Here is a 19143-nt window from a genome sequence, read left to right as displayed (position 1 = left end):
GTATTGAAAAAGAAATGGACCTTTCAATGTTTCATGAATAATGACACCAAACAATAGCATAAAATTAGCATATATTTTGTTCCATGAATCCTAACTTTATCCCCTCAAATTAATTTACATGGGAATCTCTGAAAACCAAAGAAGCAAGAATAGAAATGAATGTACACATCGAAAATAAAACCAGTAATTGTTCTTATTCAAATTAAAAATTAAAAATCAGGGCCAACAATATGCTTTGAATGTATATCAACCTGACATTCAGATGATGAATTACACTAAAACATCAAACCTTTATATAGGATGTTGGTCTATAAAATATGGTTCATAATGCAAGTACAATTGATCTGTATTTTAAATTGACTTGTTTAGTACGATGGAACAAATGAAGTACAGTTTGATTGCATTTTAAATAGATTGATCATGTTAATGATTTGCCTTTAAAACATGATTTGAACCCAACAAATATAATTAATGTGATACATGTGCTGTTTTGTAGAAATTGAATAAAACATTGAAGTTAGTTAACCAAATTGAGAGAAGTTTTTGACAAAATTTTAAAATTTTAAAATAGCATTTAGGAAACGGTGCTTTTTTCAAAGAAAAAAAAAAGAGAAGAAATGTGTATAAGAGTAATATATAGGGATGCTATGAACTGTGTATAAAATTGAAAATAAATTAAATATGTGTATGCTTTAGTTATTTCCGTTTTTTTATTAAAAAAATTGATAAAATTTGTCATTTATTATTCTTAATGATAAATGGAATCAAACAACCTTATTGTCCATTAAAACCATTTCCAAGGAGTAAGAAAGTTGATCCTTTTTCATATCCCTCACAAACCAAAGGCGAACGACTCGAACCCTGATATTTCAATTTTCTTTGGAAGGGGATATATCAGAAATCAAGTCAATCTTTGGTGCCATTTCAGCTTAACCGAGAGATACGAAAATTACGCAAAGAAAAAGAAAGGAATATGAAAGACAACTGCAAAACAGAGTTGTGGTGTGAAGAAAGTGTTGGCCAATAGATCTACTTTATAATAGATTTTAGAGGACAATTAAGTAAAAATTTATTATCAATATGTTCGTAGCCTTTTTTAAAAAAAAAAAATGTTTGTAGCCGAAAATAGAAAATCAATAGGTCATAAGGTTGTTTTTTTTTTTTTGTTCGGATTGCAAAGAAAGTTGCTCAATAGGTTGTTTAGTTTAGAAAATTTTAATTTGATTTTAATACCAATAAATTCCAATAACCCGTATTTATTTGGGTCAAATAAAAAAGCTACAAATCAAGAGCAAATAATATCTCTTGCAATGTTTATTTGAGAAAGTTTCAATTTGATTTATAACTAACAATAAATTCCAAAACCTATTTATTTTCGGTCAAACAAAAAGAGGAACGCATCTATGATAAACTAAAAAATCAACCTATTTATTTGGGTCAAATAAAAAAGCTGCACATCTATGAGAAAAATATACAATTTGATAGGGTATCAATCGGTCAATGTTACAATAAAATTTTGTATTAGATAAACTATTATTAAATTTATAAAATATAGATTTTACTACTTAATAATAAAAAAAATTCACGGATTGGCAAAAAAAAATCAATTTGGTAGGGTATCAATAGGTCAATGTTGCAATAATATTTTGTATTAGAAAAACTATTATTAAATTTATAGATTTCATTGGTTCACAAAAAAAATCATCGATTGGCAAAAAAAAAACCTGTATAACATTTTTTTTGTTTTGTTTTGAATAAACACTATTATACGATATTGTTTTGAATAATAAGTGTTTTTTTTCTAACATTATTAATAAAAAACAAATATTAAATTTTATATTAAAAGTGTAACTTTTGCAACTTTTAAGAGATTAAATGCATAATATTTTTTTAAATTAAATTTTATATTAAAAGTATAACTTTTTCATATTTGTTTTGCAATCATTAAAATTAAAAATATTATAATAGCTCACATTATTATTGTGAATATAAAAATGAAACAATTTTACATTTCATTAAATTCTTTCAATATCAATACTTTTAATCAAATCGTATTTTTATTATTTGACATATATCAAAGATTTGATCTCTTTGACATTAAAATATTTAAATTTTATTATTCTTTTATTATAATACCTGAAATTAAATATTTAAATTTAAATTATTTGATTTAAATCCGTATTATTTGAATTCAAAATGTTTGATTTTTAATTTGATATGAAATATTTGAATTATAATTGAATTTGAATTTGAAAAACTTCCTTTTATTCATAAGCATTAAATACAAATTTGTGAGGTTGAATGTGGTGAGAGTATTTGTGAGGATGAATGTGGTGAGAGTATTTGTAAAAACTCATGAAAATGAATAGGTTGAGAGTGCCACATGTCATATGAATAGATTGAGAAAAACATTTCCATAAAAAACTATGAAATAGATCCTAAATTTATATTATATAGATTAGTGTCTTTGTTATACTAAGTCAAAGACAAATTTGACTACTTTAAATTTTATTTTTATCATATGAATTCTAATACATATAAAATTTTGAAAAGTAAAGATACTATCATCCTTCAAAATGAAAATTAAAAATACTTTATGACAACTTTAGTTATAAATTGACAAATTGCATACTCTTCTAAATAGATTTAACTTTAAATAAAAATAAATTAGAGAAGATGAATTTATTTTTTAAATAAAGTGATAATAATTAATATTTCACCTTTTTTTTTTTGACGTCCCTTTAAACTTAGCTCAGTTGATAAATACAATACATAATAATATAAAATATTTCACCTATTTGGTCTTATATAAAAGAAGAAGAAGGTTAGACAAAATGAAACTCATTTAATGTGATAAAAATTCACGAAATTGTTAAGTTCAACATTGTGATTGGTGTGCGAACCTCAATTTTACTTTTAAAAAAAGAAAGAAAGAAATCAATTTATTTCATTACTCAAAAGATGCCAAATACATGACGGTACATCATCATAAATGGTGGGGCTAGGATCAGATGGGGCTACCCTCGCTAATTTGTGAGCGACCTCATTAGCTTGCCTCCTATTAAACTCGACATGAGTGTTTTGAAAACTATCCTGAAACAACTGTCTACAGGCCGTAATAATACAACCAAGTTCGCTATCATCATCTACTCCTGTATGAAAAGAATCTACGATCTGCTTTGAATCTAGGACAAAATCAACATTATCAAATTGGAGGTCTGATATCCACTGCAGCGCCGTGTGTAACCCAATTGCTTCTCCTATCATAACTTCACATAGAGGAGAAAACCAATCAATTCTCACAAGCACAAAGTCACCTGCATCATCTCTGATACATATGCCAATATCAACTCGGTTAACTCAATTTTACTTGTATGTGATTTTTAATGTCTATTGTCATTTCGCTTACCGTAAAAAAGTTAATTAATTTTTTTACAAAATTAATTTTTTTTTTGACAAAAGACAAAATTAATTATAACTATGCCAATAATGATTTTAATGCACTACTATCACATATAGATTTATGACTTTTGATTAATTGTGAGAAGTTATTGGAGGGAGAGGGTTTTGTTTAACAGCTGAGCTACGCAACAACACTACGGGGGCTACGCGCACTGTAATTGCAAATACAATTCCGATCTCTGCTTCCTTCATCGGTACTCTCTCTCTCCCTCCCTCTCTCTCTCTCTCTCTCTCTCTCTCTCTCTCTCTCTTCAAATCTTCATTTATGATTATTACTGTTGCTTCTGAGTTCTGATTCCAACTTAAACATATCTTCATTTGTTCAATACGAACGAACGCCAAATTAATCTTTATTCTTTATACTTTCAGAGCTCAGTTCAAGATTTTTCATAAAATGCTTAGTATATTTGGTCATTTAAATTTGTTGTTGATGATTCATGATTCTCGGTTCATAGATTTTTAGCTGAATGTATTGCTAATATAGCGTCTCTTTGGATTGACTTATTTAAGCTTATCCACTGACATAAGTCTTGTAAGACTGTTTGGAAGGACTTATTAAAACAACTTACGACGTTGTTCCTAAGCTATTTTCAGCTTACTTTCATGGATTGCCAAGATAGCTTATGGAAACAGTTTATAGCTTATACGAAAACAATTTAACCTTATTTTATAGCTTACTTAATTTAGAAAAGAAAAATAAGCCCTCCAAAATCCTCCATCCAAACATACTCTTAGAAAAGATACCAAGTGCTTAATAAGATTTGAAACATTTTCATATGATAAAGGAATGTTAGCACTTTCTTACATTTAACAAACTACTACTACTGCCTGTGTTCATACAAAAAAGTACTGTGACTGTTGGGAGAAACCTATATGTCAAGATACAAATGTTTCCTTATGATACTCTACATACTACATAGGGAATACATGTTCTTTAGTATTGCAATTGTTAGTTATATAATCAAATTATTTTAGTGGCTATGACAAAATAATTTGTGTTATTTGGAGATTGACTCAATTCTTTCCACCAATCTTTGATCACATGTACAAAGTTATTGGATAAGTGAATGACCGCAAAATTCGATTTAACGTCTGCTTCTGAACCTCACAAGATGTCTGGAGCTACATCTACAACACCTTCTAGTAACCAAAAGCTCTCTAAATTTGGTGCCAAATCTGGATTTGTTATCCCCAAAAACAAGTTATTAGGATCATTGGTCCCCATTATCCGAGGAGCTAAAAAAGACGGGGTCACTGGAGTTGTCAATGAAGAAAGTTCAAAACAAATCGAGAGGAAATCAAGATGGGGACCTGATCCAACACAGGATGCATTTGTCAGGAAGGCTAAGGTTTTGGCATTGCAGGTGTTTTCTGGAATCCTTTCTAAGCATTCTCTGTTATCATTCTTAGCTAGATGCTGCTAAAATTACATTATAAGTTGGGCACTATTGCATCTACATATGTGTTAATAATTCGGATGAGTTCTGGTTTCCAAGATCTGAATAAGTGATGCTAATGCTGCACACCTTTTGTAGATTCGAGTGGACCAAATTTCAAAGATGTTAGAATCAGAAAATCCAGAGATTGTAGACACTCAGAACTCACCATTGGAGGATGAGAATCCAGGTGCAAGCAAGGCTGGTTCTCAAATTAATAGCAAGGTTAACAACAATTGACACTTTTGTTTTTAATTGCTATTCTTATTACTTGTCATTTTTTAGATGTAGTAACTATTTATGAATAAACTACTGATGTTTATTTATGGTTCTAAGAAGTCAGAAATGCTAGAACTCGAAAAGCGGGAAGCAATAGGTATGTTTTCCTTAAGTATATATTTCCTTTTTGTTCCTCCCCTTTAATTCTTATAGCCTGCGTATTCGATAATAACCTTGATGTTAATCATATCCAGGTGAAATACTAAAATTAGATCCCAGTTACAAGCCTCCACCTGGTTTTAAACCATTGTTAAAAGAAGACAATGTTCCTTTGCCTGTAAGTATTGGTTCTAAAATTCTGCTAGGCCCAATTCCGTGCTATTTAAATTTTTTGTTAACTTGTTAATTTCATTAGTTATGAAAAGTAAAGGATACATTTACTGGATTTAGAGTTCAACTTCAGTTTTTGTTTATCTAGTATATTTTGTGCAATTTCTTCCCAGTTATTGGTAAATAGCAGCAATATACTCAGTGTTTTTATGCCTTGTCTAATCCATATTATCATTATTAAGGGGTGTGGCCAAGGTTTTGTGGGCCTTATAGTATTTCTTTATGTTGTGAGCTGATGAGGGGAAATTTTAGGAGATTTGTACCAATAAAGTATTAGGCGGTGAGGCCTTATTTTATTTCTTCATGGGTTCAAATTAAACATGGTATTTGACCTTAGCATGTTAATGAGTGTTAGTTAACTGCTCAAAAACAGGTAGCTCATTTCGAGAACTTTTCCTTTTCCAGAAATGTTCTTCTCATCCTTTTTCCTTGGCTGTTTTCGTGATGGAAAATGCTGTCGGAGGTCCTCATATTCTTGAAAGAATGTTGAAAACTAAGTTGCAGTATAAGGTGTATTAATGAATTGAGCTCTAGCATCGAGTCACACTAAAAACCAGCCTATATTACAATTACGATATTCAAGTAGGATACTGATTGCTCTGTAGAGTAAGAGTGCACAATGACTCAACCTCTTTTGCTTCTAATATCTTATTGCTATCCTTTGGCTTCCCTTTGTTGTATAACTTTTTAAGAATGATCTGTTATAGTTTTCGAAAAATCAAAAGTCTCTATCTAAACCTGAAGTTCTACAATGAAAACTCTTATATGCAGTACCATCTTTACAGGTCCAAGAATATCCTGGGTACAAATTTGTTGGTCTTATTTATGGGACTGAAGGTGATAATCAGAAGCGACTGGAGAAGGTAAAACCATTTTGTTGGTATCTAATCTTCCTCTTATATGCAACCCCTATCTTTTGATAGAGATCCCTGAATTAAATTCTAATCTTTTAATCAATTCATATTTAATATATACATTTATCAGGAAACTGGTACCAAGATAAAAATTCATGGAACCAAAGCAGACACAGGAGAGAAAGTAAGTTCTTTAATGTGGCTTTTATTCTGCATCAAGGAAAGAACTGTAATTGTTTGCATTTGCTTTGTATGTTCCATTTCCAGGGTGAAATTAAACCAGGCACTGATGTCCAGTGCGGTTACCAAGAGATGCATGTCAACATATCAGCTGATAGTTTTGATAAAGTGGATGCAGCAATTTCCATCATTGAACTACTAATTTCCTCTGTAACGGTGAGTTGTCTTTTCATGCAATGCAACATAACATTTTATGATTTATGGCTGACTCAGTTATGTAGTAACACATTTTATTTTTTTACTTTTCTATAATGATATATTTTTTCTGTTATTTTGATCATTATTGTCTTCTATGCTCTTCTATTCAGGGGAATTCAGCTGCTGGTTCCACACCTTCTCTATCTGTTTCTGGGGACACAACTAATGTTCTGAATCAAAACAAAGACACCACTCCTTCTCATGCAATTTCTCTTTCTCTGGAAAACCAGGCTGTGTTTCAACCTGCAACCAATACACAAATGCAAGGAGATCACTTTCAATACTCTGGTTCGTGGTTTTCACCCTTACCATCTCATACCCCTTTATTTGCTTCTTCTGGCACTGTAGTTCCCCCAAATCCACAACACCTTGCTAGAGCACCCCCTTTTCCATCACAAACAATGAGCCCTTCAAGTCTGATTTCAGCTTTTGGTGCTCAACCTCCACCTGTTTCTGGATTCCACCCGTTTATTCCTAATCAGCAGTTTTCTATGCAAGCACCACCACCGACACAAATCTTACAGCACTCACAATGGCCTCAAACAAATCCTTTTGGTCAAGTTGGGCCACCAAGAAATCCTTCTGTAATACGTGCACAGAATTTGTCAGCACCAACAAATGCTTCACTTTCATTTCCAGTTTCTTTAAGCCAACCAACACCAACTGGACAACTCCAGACATCAGTCTCTTCAACGCCTCAACCTTTGTCTGGTATATCGCCGTCACCAATAGCTAACCAGCCATTAACCCCTCACGGCGTATCTACTGGACTGGGTGGAGGACCCGTCAATGTTAAAATGTCTGTAGGTCTCAGCAATATGGGGCCGATGGCTTCACCGGCAGTTCCCCCTACAAGACCTGTTTCTCTCGGTCCACAACCAGATGTTGAATATAAGTCACCCCAGCCAAATATGTTGATGATTCCACGACCTGGCAGTATTCATCCACATCATGCAGGAATGTCACCTAGACCACCATTTTCTTTGGTACCAATGCCAGGAACTGTTCATTCAACTGGAAACCATTTATTAGGGCCTGTTTCATTTCCTTCGCCAAGAATATCCTCTCCACTTCCATTAGCTCAGCAATCAGGAATACCTACTTCTGCCTCTCAATACTCCCACGTAAACCCACTGGCCTCCATGCCTTCAAATTCGGGAAATTTTACCTTTCAAGGACAGAGGCCCAATGCAGACTACTATCAAGCGGTTCCCAGACCAAACAGTCAAGCTACTACTCAGGGTGGTACACAAGAGCCACCTTCCGGTCCACGCCCGCCACCATTTAGGTTTGCTGTGCCTGATCAGCCTCTTCAAAGCTTTCAAAGGACACAAGTCTCCAACCAGCTGGATCCATCTCAAGCTTATGTCTCTGCCGCTCCTTTTGGGGGAAGTTCGGGTTCTGTCTCATTTCCACCCAGACACCCTGCATTCCCATATGCTGGTCAACCTTCACCAAGATCTCAAGTCCCACAAATGGGTATGAGGAACTTCATTCCTGCCCCTCAAATGCAAAATTTGGCCAGTCCTGATGTCCAAAGAGGTATGCACAATCGACAAAGCTATCCTGCTCAGGGAGCATGGCCTCTGAATCAGAAGTTTAGCAACAATCCCTCCTTGGCGTCCGGTAAGCCAGCACATCCTGCAGACCAAATTTATGATCCTTTTTCACCTACATCTGCTGCACCTCCACACCTGAAAGGTAATCCTGGAAAATGAGGGAATTGAATATGGCTACAGATACGAAATACTGACAAATACGAAATGAGGTGATACTAATTTCATAGATTAGTAATGGGCATGGGTGTAAGATCATGTTATTTCTAAGCAGAAAGTTTGGTTGTCTCCCTTTGATGACTTATTGTATTCCTTATTAAACCGACCTTTCTTTTCTGAATGCCCATTGTTGATGATTGATTAGGAATTGAGTTTCATTATAGATTTTTTTTGAAGAATAATGTTAGATATTTTGCTATATTCAAACATAACTTTGCCAGAATATAATCATATTTTCACTTTATGTAAACCATGTACCATTCTTTAGGATATTTCACAGCTGTCATGTTTGAATTTACACTCGATGTTCTCGTTACTGTTGCATCATACACCATTTACCTTTGTTTTTTTTTTTAAAGCTGTTACCAGGATAAATAATTTAAACTATTTATAGAGACTAGTAAACTAAACAAGTTGTACCCTCAAAAAAACATTCTAAAAATAAAGAGACATTATCCTATGTACTATGACAAAGTACTATTCTCTAAATCGGTGGCTATAATTAACTGTCAAGTCCCAACGTCGAAAGTAAAATAGTACTGTACTATAATGTTTTAGTTTGGACCATGATCAGAGACAATTTTTGTGGGTCCAATTTAATCATAATTAAACTATATAGGTAATCACGGATAGATCCAGCATAATCATCACGGATTAGCCAAAATGAAATAATTTAAATTTGTCACGGGTTCATGTTAAAATACTCTTATTATATTATCATCATCCCTAAAGGAAAGGTAGTGATCACGTAGTCGATAGGGAGCATAGGAATGGACTTCTCTCGTGTTAAACTTTCACACAATTTTGTCATATTATAAATTTCACCTAAGAATAAAATCTTGTAACAGCCAGCTTGCTCAAATTTTTAAACATATTTGTTTTGGAATGCAGGTTGGGGAGGGAATTAAGTTTTATAAAACAATTAGTCTTAACAATTATACTAAACTTATTATGTCGTATAATTTTAACCCTCAGATCAAGATACAACTCAAATCAAACATTCAAGATTTGGTGGCACTGGTTGAATGCTTTAAAGGATTTGGCAAATATAATTAAAGTCGAATCATGTGAAATCGTTCATCTAATGTAGTTAAATCTCGACAATTGAGTCAAGATACAATCAAGATTTGGCTGCGCTTGTTGAACGCTTATAGAGGATATGAAGTCGAACCTAGATCTTATATGTAGTTGGTGCAACTAAATCTCGACTGTCACATACGATATAGTCAGATCTAATAATCACGATTTGGTTGCACCAACGAGGCAATTCTACAACATTAGATTTAACACTAGTTTCTCCATAGTTTACATCTCTTTCTCTCGTTTACCACTTCGACTCACTTATATTTTGTGTGCAGTCAAGTGAGTCTTATCTTTTACTATCAAATGAGGGTATAGCCGTCTAGAGACAAAAGTCCCCTCACATGTGATAGCTAGGATGACCCCACAACACATTGCATGACAAGGAAGAACAATTTCAAAACGAACACTCATATTTAGACACAAAATGACACGGTATAAAATACACCTAGTTTTTAGTGTTGGTTGGAGAAAAAGTTAATAAAAGAACCAAAAATTACATGAATGACATCAGACAGAATACCGTGTTGGTGTCAAATTATAATGTCTAAGAAACGTTTACGTTTCAAAATTAGTATCAAACTCATATAAGTCACGAGCAAAGCAAAGTATAGCATAAAAGAGCTTATTGTTTCAGATTCTTTTCCCCACCCCACACAACAAGTCTTGATCTTTCAACTTTATTGTCCTCTCTCTCTCTCTCTCTCTACAATGATGGTTTCCAACAACAGTGTAACTGCATTATTATTTCTACTGTTGGCTGGTTTTGTGAGCTCAGATTTAACAGAAGACAGAAAAGATTGTGCTGACAAACTTGTTACTCTTGCTAGTTGTCTTCCTTACGTTGGTGGTAGTGCCAATACCCCCACTATAGATTGTTGCACTAACCTTAAACAAGTCCTTAATAACACCAAAAAATGCATCTGTATCCTCATCAAAGATAGCAATGACCCCAAACTTGGCTTCCCAATGAATGCCACTCTTGCTGTACAGCTTCCAAACGCTTGTCACATACCATCTAATATATCTGAATGTGTAGGCAAGTATATTTTTCTCATGATCTTATCTATCTATCAGTTTAGTTTTGCTTTTATGTATTAAGGGCCTGATTGGACTATATCCATGTGCTGTTTTAAGCTGATGTTCATAAACTCTTCAAATAGCTTATGAAAACAACTTATAGATTATACGAAAATAATTGGACTTTATTTTATCTTTTGTTATAAAATAACTTATACATAAACACTTGTATGATATACGCTATAATATAAGTGTTTACTAAAATGTTTATATAAATAAGGACTAATCAGGGCCGGTCCAATAATCTTCAAAGTAAGTTAGGCATAAAGCGAAATTCAATATATGTCTCCTCTTCTGTCACGTGAGACATTTATCTTGTAAAATCTAATTTTTGAGAAATGATATTTGAACAGCCAATTTTAAACAATTTTAGTGATAACATTTTTTCCTCTCTCCTCAATGCACAATAACAATAGAGAGAACCCACTTGGGTTGGCCCAGTGGTATTGACTTGGAACCTAGGAGTGTGCTCCTCCTCAAGGTCTCAGGTTCGATTCTCTCTAGTGCCAATTTGAGGGGTTAATTTAGCTTCTTAAAAAAAAAACAATAGAGAGAAAAATGAGAGAGAAAATTGTTACAAAGTTGTTTAAAAATGGTTGTTCAAATATCAACTTTCTATTTTTTTTTAATTGGTCGGCCAAAAAACAAGGGTTTTAGTAGCCTTGCTTTTGGACCTGTCCCGTGCCTAATTCAATTCGATGGAATGTTTAATTTATACTTTTGTGTTTTTTTTTTTCTTCCAGATCTTCTACATTTGTCACCTAAATCCCCTGAAGCTAAGGTGTTTGAAGGACTTGGAAATTCTACCAAAACAAACAGTTCCACCCCTATTTCCAGCGGTAATTAACTTTAGTAGTAATACTAAATATAGTATTGTTATTGAGTGATTTTTGCTTGTATTGAAAATTGAAGTTAATTTGTGCCCCCAATAATGTTTAAGGTTCTGCTGAGAAGGGATCAAGCTCAAGTTCTGAGGAAAAGAGTGGTGGTGGATTGGGAAGGAGGTGGCTGGTGGCAGAGGTGGTTTGTGCTATTTTACCATTTCTTTTCATATCTCACTTCTTCATCCTAACTTGAAGTTCAAGTTTGAATCATGATCAAGATTTAGAGAATGGAATCATTACTTGAATTGGATATATTGATATTGGTTTGGTTGATGTTTTGATCTAATAATTCTCATAGTTTTGTTATGTATGTTTTTCCCAATTCCTATATTTTTCTGAGCAAATTCATGTTACTGCCCATTTATCTATTTTTAGCAACTTAGTACTAGTGTCCAGTTGACATGTGGTTGGGTGTTCTCTTTCGTTCTGCCACTATCTTGTCCTTTTCTTTCTTCCTTTCTTTGTGTTGCAAATATCCTAGGTAATCTATATTATTTTCCTACTAAAAGATGGCTTATAAGGAAATCAATTAATGGTAAGGTGCTCTTTGTTTTTTCCTCACAATACCAAATCGTTAATTTAAATCTACAAATACAACAAATCTCTCCATCTTTTTTTTAAAAAAAAAATACAAATCCCTTCATCTTAATAAGCAGACCAACATAATCTGCGGTGCCAAATCAGTGATTGGAAGCTAAAATAAAGCAATTATGTTTCCCATCATATTCTCTTCTTGCGCGTCCCATTGAATTGTTTTTTTTTTAGATTACCCTCTCTTATTTAGAGGGTATTTTACCCTCTTATGATATAAACCAATCAAAATGTAATATACATTGACAACATTAAATATCATAAATGAGTCAATTTTTTTTTAAAAAAAGAATCAATTATAGACATGATTACATTAGAGCACATATACATCTTTTTTCTCATTTTTTTTTTTATTAAAAAAAATACATAATTTTATTTTTTTTAAATATCTTTTTATTAAAAATGAAACAAATCCAGAAATATGATGAAGATGTTCATCATCTTCATCTTCTTCCTTTGAATCTTCATCATCTTCATTGAATCAAAAAAAATTCTACACAAACATATCTCCAAATATCATGAATTAATGTTATATTCACCTCAAATCTTCTTTTAAACACAAAAATCAAACCCTATAGAGAAAGAGATTTAGTTTCATCACAAAAAAAATAAAAAAATTAGTTATATAAATTGCCACGCTGTATATTATTATTATTATTATTATTATTATTATTATTTTCTAACTCAATATTGAAGTCCGACATAAAAATAACCTCAAAATTGATAGCAGCTTTGCACATCAATTTTGTTGTTTCCAGAACAATCTTAACTTTCGTAAAGTCTAACCCTTCTGCCAGTGACTAAGCATCCACCATCCACCTTGCAACATTTGTGAAATTAAGGTTTTGATTTTTGTGTTTAAAATAAGATTTGAGGTGAATATAACATTAATTCACGATATTTGGAGATATATTTTAGTAGAATTAGTTTTTATTTAAAGAAGATGATGAAGATTCAAAGGAAGAAGATGAAGATGATGAACATCTTCATCATATTTTTAGATTTTTTTTTCAGTTTTAATAAAAATATATTTTTAAAAATAAAATTATGTATTTAGGTGTTCAATCTTAATTAATTTGCACTACAAGACCAAAGTGTTACAAATAAATAAGATAAAGAACCCATAATGTAATATTGCCTTAATTATATTTAGGTGTTCAATCTTAATTAATTTGCACTACAAGACCGACTTAGAACAATTAAAATTTCACATCAAATTTCTTTCATCTGAATGTCCTTAAATTTATTCCTCCTATTTTGATTGTTCAATTTTGTTGTTCCCAACTGCCGCATTTTTCAATTTTCATGAGAATCGTCATGATTTTAAATATCGTGAGAATTGCTGTTATTTCCAGTACAACGTCAGGTATGATGACTTGATTTTTCTTTTTGATTTGATTTTTCTTGGTTGTGAGGTAGTTAAGTATAACAATTGAGTAAATCATCTGTTATACTTTAAGGGCTGCTAGCAGATGTTGCCGCTGTGATATTGTGGGAGTTTGCTAGCATTTTTTTGGTTGCTGCTGAAATGGTTATGTGATGAGGCTTTTGTTCTTTTATTTGGACTTAAAGGCTTTTGCTAATAGTGAGACAGGTCTATGCGTGTTAACAAATTTTATTAGGTTGACTGCTTAAATAAAAAAAAAAAGTCACAATACCTGACGCGGTTCTAGAAACAACGACAATTCTCATGATAATTGGAAATTGCGGTAATTTAAAACGACAAAATTGAACAATCAAAATGGGAAGAAAAATGAAAAAGAAACAAAAATTGATCAATATGGAAGAATAAAGAAGAAGATTGTAAGAAAGAGATGCTTTTGTTCTCACGTTCGGGGTTCTGGAATGGAAGAAATTTTATGAATGTAAATGATGAATTTAAGGACATCCAGATGAAAGAAATTTGATGTAAAATTTTATTTGTTACAAGTCTTGTAGTGTAAATTAATTAAGATTGAACACTTTAATATAAAAAAAAATTAAATCATTTGTTGTTTAAAAAAAAAATTAAAAGTATTAAAAGTTATCTTATGATTAAGATTAACTCTCTTTCAAAAAAAAAAATTAAGATTAACTCTTTTATTTTTAGAAAAAATCTACTCATTTATTTGACATTTAATGTTACCTATGTATATTACATTTTGATTGGTTGATATCATGAGAGGGTAAATTACCCTCTAAACAAGAGAGGGTAAATTACCCTCTAAACAAGAGAGGGTAACGTAGTCCTCACCCATTGAATTTCAAAATATGCTTTTGCTATTTTTGGATTATATTATCCGAATTGAGTCCCCCTGTTTTTTTGATGGAAAAATGTATTTTTCACCGATTTAGATTATAAAATCCGAAAAAACAAGTACTTCAGATTTTATAATTCGAACACCCCCTATGCAACATACTTCAAAACATTTATAATACAAAATCCTCAAAAAAGAGTTTGGATTATACAAAACATAACGAAATATTTTTGAAATTGAGTTGGGCATGTGTGAAGATAGCAGGGTGAAAAAAGAAATTGCCGTAAAATAACCCGATTACAATAGAATTTGATTATTTAAAAAGAAAAAAGAAAAAAGATGAACAAGAATGATTCAAGCGCATATTTGTTGAAAATGCTTTTTTGCATATATGCCATACAAAGAATACTATAATTTGGATAAAGCCTAATTCAAACAAGACAGCTTGTAAGACTAGAGATGTTAACTATTCATAAATTGTTTTTACATCCATTAAGCCCAAAAGCATGTTAAGAAACAGCTTGTCCTACCAAATGAGAAAGAATAAGACACTATGAATATGGCATTTGGCACTATCAAACTGAACCAAACACTAACCAGGAAAATAGCAACATAAACACCCCAACTTTATGTTACTGTTGTTTTATTCTTTCTTGAGGTGGGAAATGTGGGATAATATATCATGTAAACATCATGACATTTTAAACACCAAACCTTACGTAAATTACTAGGAACAATGAATGCTAAATACTTTTTTACCTCTTCATTTGCAAAAATGCTCTAATATCGTTTGCATTAATCAGCATTATCAAAACCTGCAGTAACATATCATTTATATTTTTTTAACACTCTTCGAATAGTGTCAAGTAGTTGATTCGTGAATGTATCCAAAACTGTATTAACATGCCATATTCCTTCTGTCAATTCAGATGAAAAGGTTGAGAATGCAAACTTTTCCCCCTCTGCGTAAGGAGAATACAAACGATATAAGAAAGCACAATGATTGTCTTTAAGATGAAAAGCAGCTTATAAGGGTAGCATATTGTCACGACATTTCGGTCCGGTTGGTTTAATAAAATATATAAAGTGACAAATCCTAAGTTTTCTTTTCTTTCCTAGTTTTTTCCTTGTTCTGCTCACACCTATCACATGCTTAAATTTGAGGGTGAGGTTGTGCATAAATACTGATCTTTCTGGAATCAAGAAGCCACTCTTGAGCAAAATCTCATTCTCATAACATTACCTTTTCAACGTACGTATCACTCATAATGGATAACCAAAATGGCTTCTCCGACAGTGTAACCAACATCAACATGAAGGAAAAACTCAGCATGGATAGGAAGAAATATATGATGAGCAGAATTGTATTTTTGGAGAATGAAGAAGACATTAACATGAAGGCTGACACATTTATTACTAACTTCCGCAAGCAACTAAAGATTGAGAGACAAGAATCACTCCAGCATTTCCATGAAATGACACGCCGAGGTGCTTGAATGATTTTCATCAAAATAAAACTACTGTTGCAGTTTGTTCATGAGATAGAAATGATTGCAGTGTGATTAACATTTGTGATTAAGCATGATGTAAAAAAATTACAACATTTATACAAATTTATTCAGCAATGCATAGTTCATAGCTTTTATGACATGAAAAACATAGTTCACAAGTCTACTATAAATTATGTAGTGCCGCAAAGTATGTGTAACATCTTCTCACCTTTACATGAATGTCCCTCACAAGTAAATGGATGAAGCTATTTTGACTGATTTTCCAAACAAAACGTCCATTTCCCTAAATGTTAACTGAGATCAACAAATAAATTTTGTAGCTTAAGCTTCAAGCACCTGACAGCGTTCAACGCAACCCCTCAACCCTTCTCCAACAATATTTTGCTTTCTACTTGTTTATTATATTAGGATTTGAAACATCGACTAGACTGATGCTCGTATTCTTGTGGATAAAGCAAAGCTTTCCATTTAGGGGAGCGAATGCCACACCAAGGGCATATGAAGTATTTCCATATTTTCCATGAATCTGTTGCTCTGTTGTATATGGTGAGGTTGAATTTCCCCCCCTCGCAAACAAGTGCATAGAGATGTCCATTCAGTGAAATATAAAGCTTATCACGCCAACCATTTACCATTCCACTACTAACCGGGCTCTATGTATTTGTTTCCGTCGAATAGGTTTCAGCAATGAAAGTGCGACTGGACCCAAATCCCTTAAAAAATTATGTTCCATATGAACAAAGCCAACATAGGGGGTTCAGCCACATGGCCGTGCTCATTAGTGAGATGAAATTCCACCTATTCTGGTTACGGTCATAAACTTCAGCAAATTTAAGATCTCTATTAATTTTTCCATATTCACCACCATCCATAAAGACAGTTATTTATTACACGAACTGAACCTTGCAAAATGACGTTTTTCCAGCATGTCTGAAGCTCTATATCATTTATTTATCAAAAGCATGCAATGGAATTCTTCCTTGATCTCTTCTAATGACTTATACCCACTCTTCTGCTATTCCATGACTTTTCTTAAAAGAAGTTTTCAGACAAAAGGTTGTTCCATCTGTTGCAAACCAAATGTAACTTCCTATGCTCAATCTGAGGTACACGAATCAAATAAGCAATATCAAGATCATCGGGAAGACCAGGTAGTATAAGAGGTTGATTTCTTGCCGTTTCCTTATACGAGTTTTTGCTCCTATGTGCATCTGAATCAACCTGGAATCTTCCCATTTTACCAGGTTAGTATGTTAAACGCAAGAGAAGAACTCCATGGACGGAGAGGAAGCTTTCTTTGATCACTACTTGAATCGGATGAATATAAAATTACACATGTGAAGTCTATTTATATTATGCTAGTCTATCATACTACCACTACCATGTGCCGCATGCATTTCATTCTAGCACACTGTCTGTGTCGAACTAAATCTCTATGATGAGATGGCCTAACTGTCTGTCATAACTGAATTGTGGTTGCTATAAGAATCCCCTGGTTCCTCCAATACCTAACTGTGTTTCTTTTCCCTCAATTCATAAATGTACGTACAATGAGAACCAAAATCAAATCCAAACCTCTTGGAATGTATGTTGCAACTTAAATACTTGTTCTTACTCATTGGTTGTTAAATACTTGTATCTATTACTCGCACTTTAACTAAAAATAAATTAATGAATAACCAATTGCCATCCCTACAAATGTATTATTAAGCACATCAACGTAATAGAAATGACTTCTCAGGCAGTCTAACCAATATCAACAAGATGGCCAAACACAGTATGGATAGGAATAAATATATGGTGAGCAGAGTTGTATCTATGGAGCATGAAGAAGACATGAACATGAAGACCGAGAGATAAGAATCGTACATCGTTTCTAAGAAATGACACGTTGATGTGCTTGAATGATTTTAATAAAATAAAATAAAAAGCGCGGTGCTTCTCATTTGTGATTAAGCATAATACTGATGTATACAATTACAAAGTAATGCAAAGTTCATAGCGCTTGTATATGATTTCAAAATCGGTTTTAAAAGTCTACTAACTGCTAGTACATCATTTATTCCCGCAAATTATGAGTAACAAACCTAACAACTTGTAACATAAGCACGTACAACATATGATCCCTATTCTATGTCCAAAATCAACAATTAACCTCATCTTTACAGGATGAAAAACATAAGTGTTTCCAACATGTCCCTCATAACAAAATGGATGAACCAATTTTGACAGATTGATTTACCAATGAAAACCAAAGAAAACGTCAATTTCCTTAAATGTTAACCAATATTAGCAGATAAAATCAAAGAAAATGGATCACATCATTTATTGAAATTCATGTAAAAAATGAAATGAAATTATGACTTTTCTCAAAAATAATTGAGTTTAGTACTAGAATATTTAATTGTTGTCTTCTCTTACGATTGACAATTTCTATTGTGCACTGGGAAATTCTGAGTATACCTATTGAATTTTTAAATTAATATAAATGAGTTGTTTTTTTTAGTTGCTTTTTGAAAAATTAAATTATTTTCTATCGTTTATATTATTACTCCCTTGTTTTACAATACTTGTGGCTTTTGAATTTCACTTTCAAATTTCAATCCAAAGTTAATTATTGGTTTGTCAATAATACCCTTAAATATTTATTGTAGAGAAAGAAATACTAGAATGAAATAATAAATGGTTAATAGTATTATAGAAAAAACACACAGAATTTCATCAAAAATAATAAAATTTATTTAATTTCTTAGTATGTGTAAATTCCTCAAAAACGACAACTATTCAAAAATGTAGAGGTAGCTAAAGAATGTAGAGGTAGCTCATTTACTATGAGCTAAGGGTTGAACAAGTGGTGAAGTTAAATGATCAGGATTCAAACCACGGTGAAGTGAAAAATAATAACATTTATAAATAAACATGGGAGATAAATAAATAGGGTTAAAAAAAAAAAGGAATAAGAATGATTCATGGGGATGTATGTTGATCATGTTTTGCAAGTATGTCAGAAAAAATTAAGAATGGTCGTTTCATTTACAAGAGCTCTTATATTTGACCATCCTTAACTTTTTAACATTCATTCAACATCTTATTTTCTCTCTATTTGTCTCTTCCTATCACATCACCATCCGATCACATTTGATCACATCATTGTCTGTTTCTTTCTCTCCATGTGTAGATGAGGTG

The 19143-nt window shown here is 32.4% G+C and overlaps 2 protein-coding genes and 1 pseudogene across 4 annotated transcripts; 2 read left to right on the top strand and 1 right to left on the bottom strand.

Annotated features, from left to right (window-relative positions):
- Window positions 1–3522: 3522 nt before the first annotated feature.
- On the top strand, window positions 3523–8824 carry LOC11442475 (vegetative cell wall protein gp1). 3 transcript variants are annotated; one of them, XM_013605747.3, is made up of 9 exons: window positions 3523–3656; window positions 4515–4826; window positions 4998–5123; window positions 5238–5274; window positions 5372–5454; window positions 6293–6370; window positions 6492–6545; window positions 6629–6757; window positions 6910–8824. In XM_013605747.3, the coding sequence occupies exons 2-9, from the start codon at window positions 4530–4532 to the stop codon at window positions 8515–8517; spliced, it is 2412 nt and encodes an 803-aa protein (XP_013461201.2). In that variant the 5' UTR covers window positions 3523–3656; window positions 4515–4529; the 3' UTR covers window positions 8518–8824. The 3 variants fall into 3 exon arrangements, with proteins under 3 accessions (XP_013461201.2, XP_003601633.3, XP_024635343.2); XM_003601585.4 differs by having other exon boundaries at window positions 5235–5274; XM_024779575.2 differs by lacking the exons at window positions 3523–3656; window positions 4515–4826 and having other exon boundaries at window positions 4992–5123; window positions 5242–5274.
- Window positions 8825–10211: 1387 nt separating this feature from the next.
- LOC11435671 (non-specific lipid transfer protein GPI-anchored 6) lies at window positions 10212–12020 on the top strand. Its single transcript, XM_024777900.2, has 3 exons — window positions 10212–10693; window positions 11478–11573; window positions 11675–12020. The coding sequence occupies exons 1-3, from the start codon at window positions 10366–10368 to the stop codon at window positions 11809–11811; spliced, it is 561 nt and encodes a 186-aa protein (XP_024633668.1). The 5' UTR covers window positions 10212–10365; the 3' UTR covers window positions 11812–12020.
- A 4325-nt stretch (window positions 12021–16345) lies between these two features.
- On the bottom strand, window positions 16346–17193 carry LOC11439468 (F-box/kelch-repeat protein At1g55270-like; annotated as a pseudogene).
- Between the last annotated feature and the right edge of the window lie 1950 nt (window positions 17194–19143).

The sequence above is a fragment of the Medicago truncatula genome, chromosome 3 (assembly GCF_003473485.1).
Source record: "Medicago truncatula cultivar Jemalong A17 chromosome 3, MtrunA17r5.0-ANR, whole genome shotgun sequence".
Lineage (NCBI taxonomy): Eukaryota > Viridiplantae > Streptophyta > Magnoliopsida > Fabales > Fabaceae > Medicago > Medicago truncatula.
The sequence above is the reverse complement of the archived record's forward strand: the minus strand, read 5'-3'. Positions and strand labels throughout refer to the sequence as shown.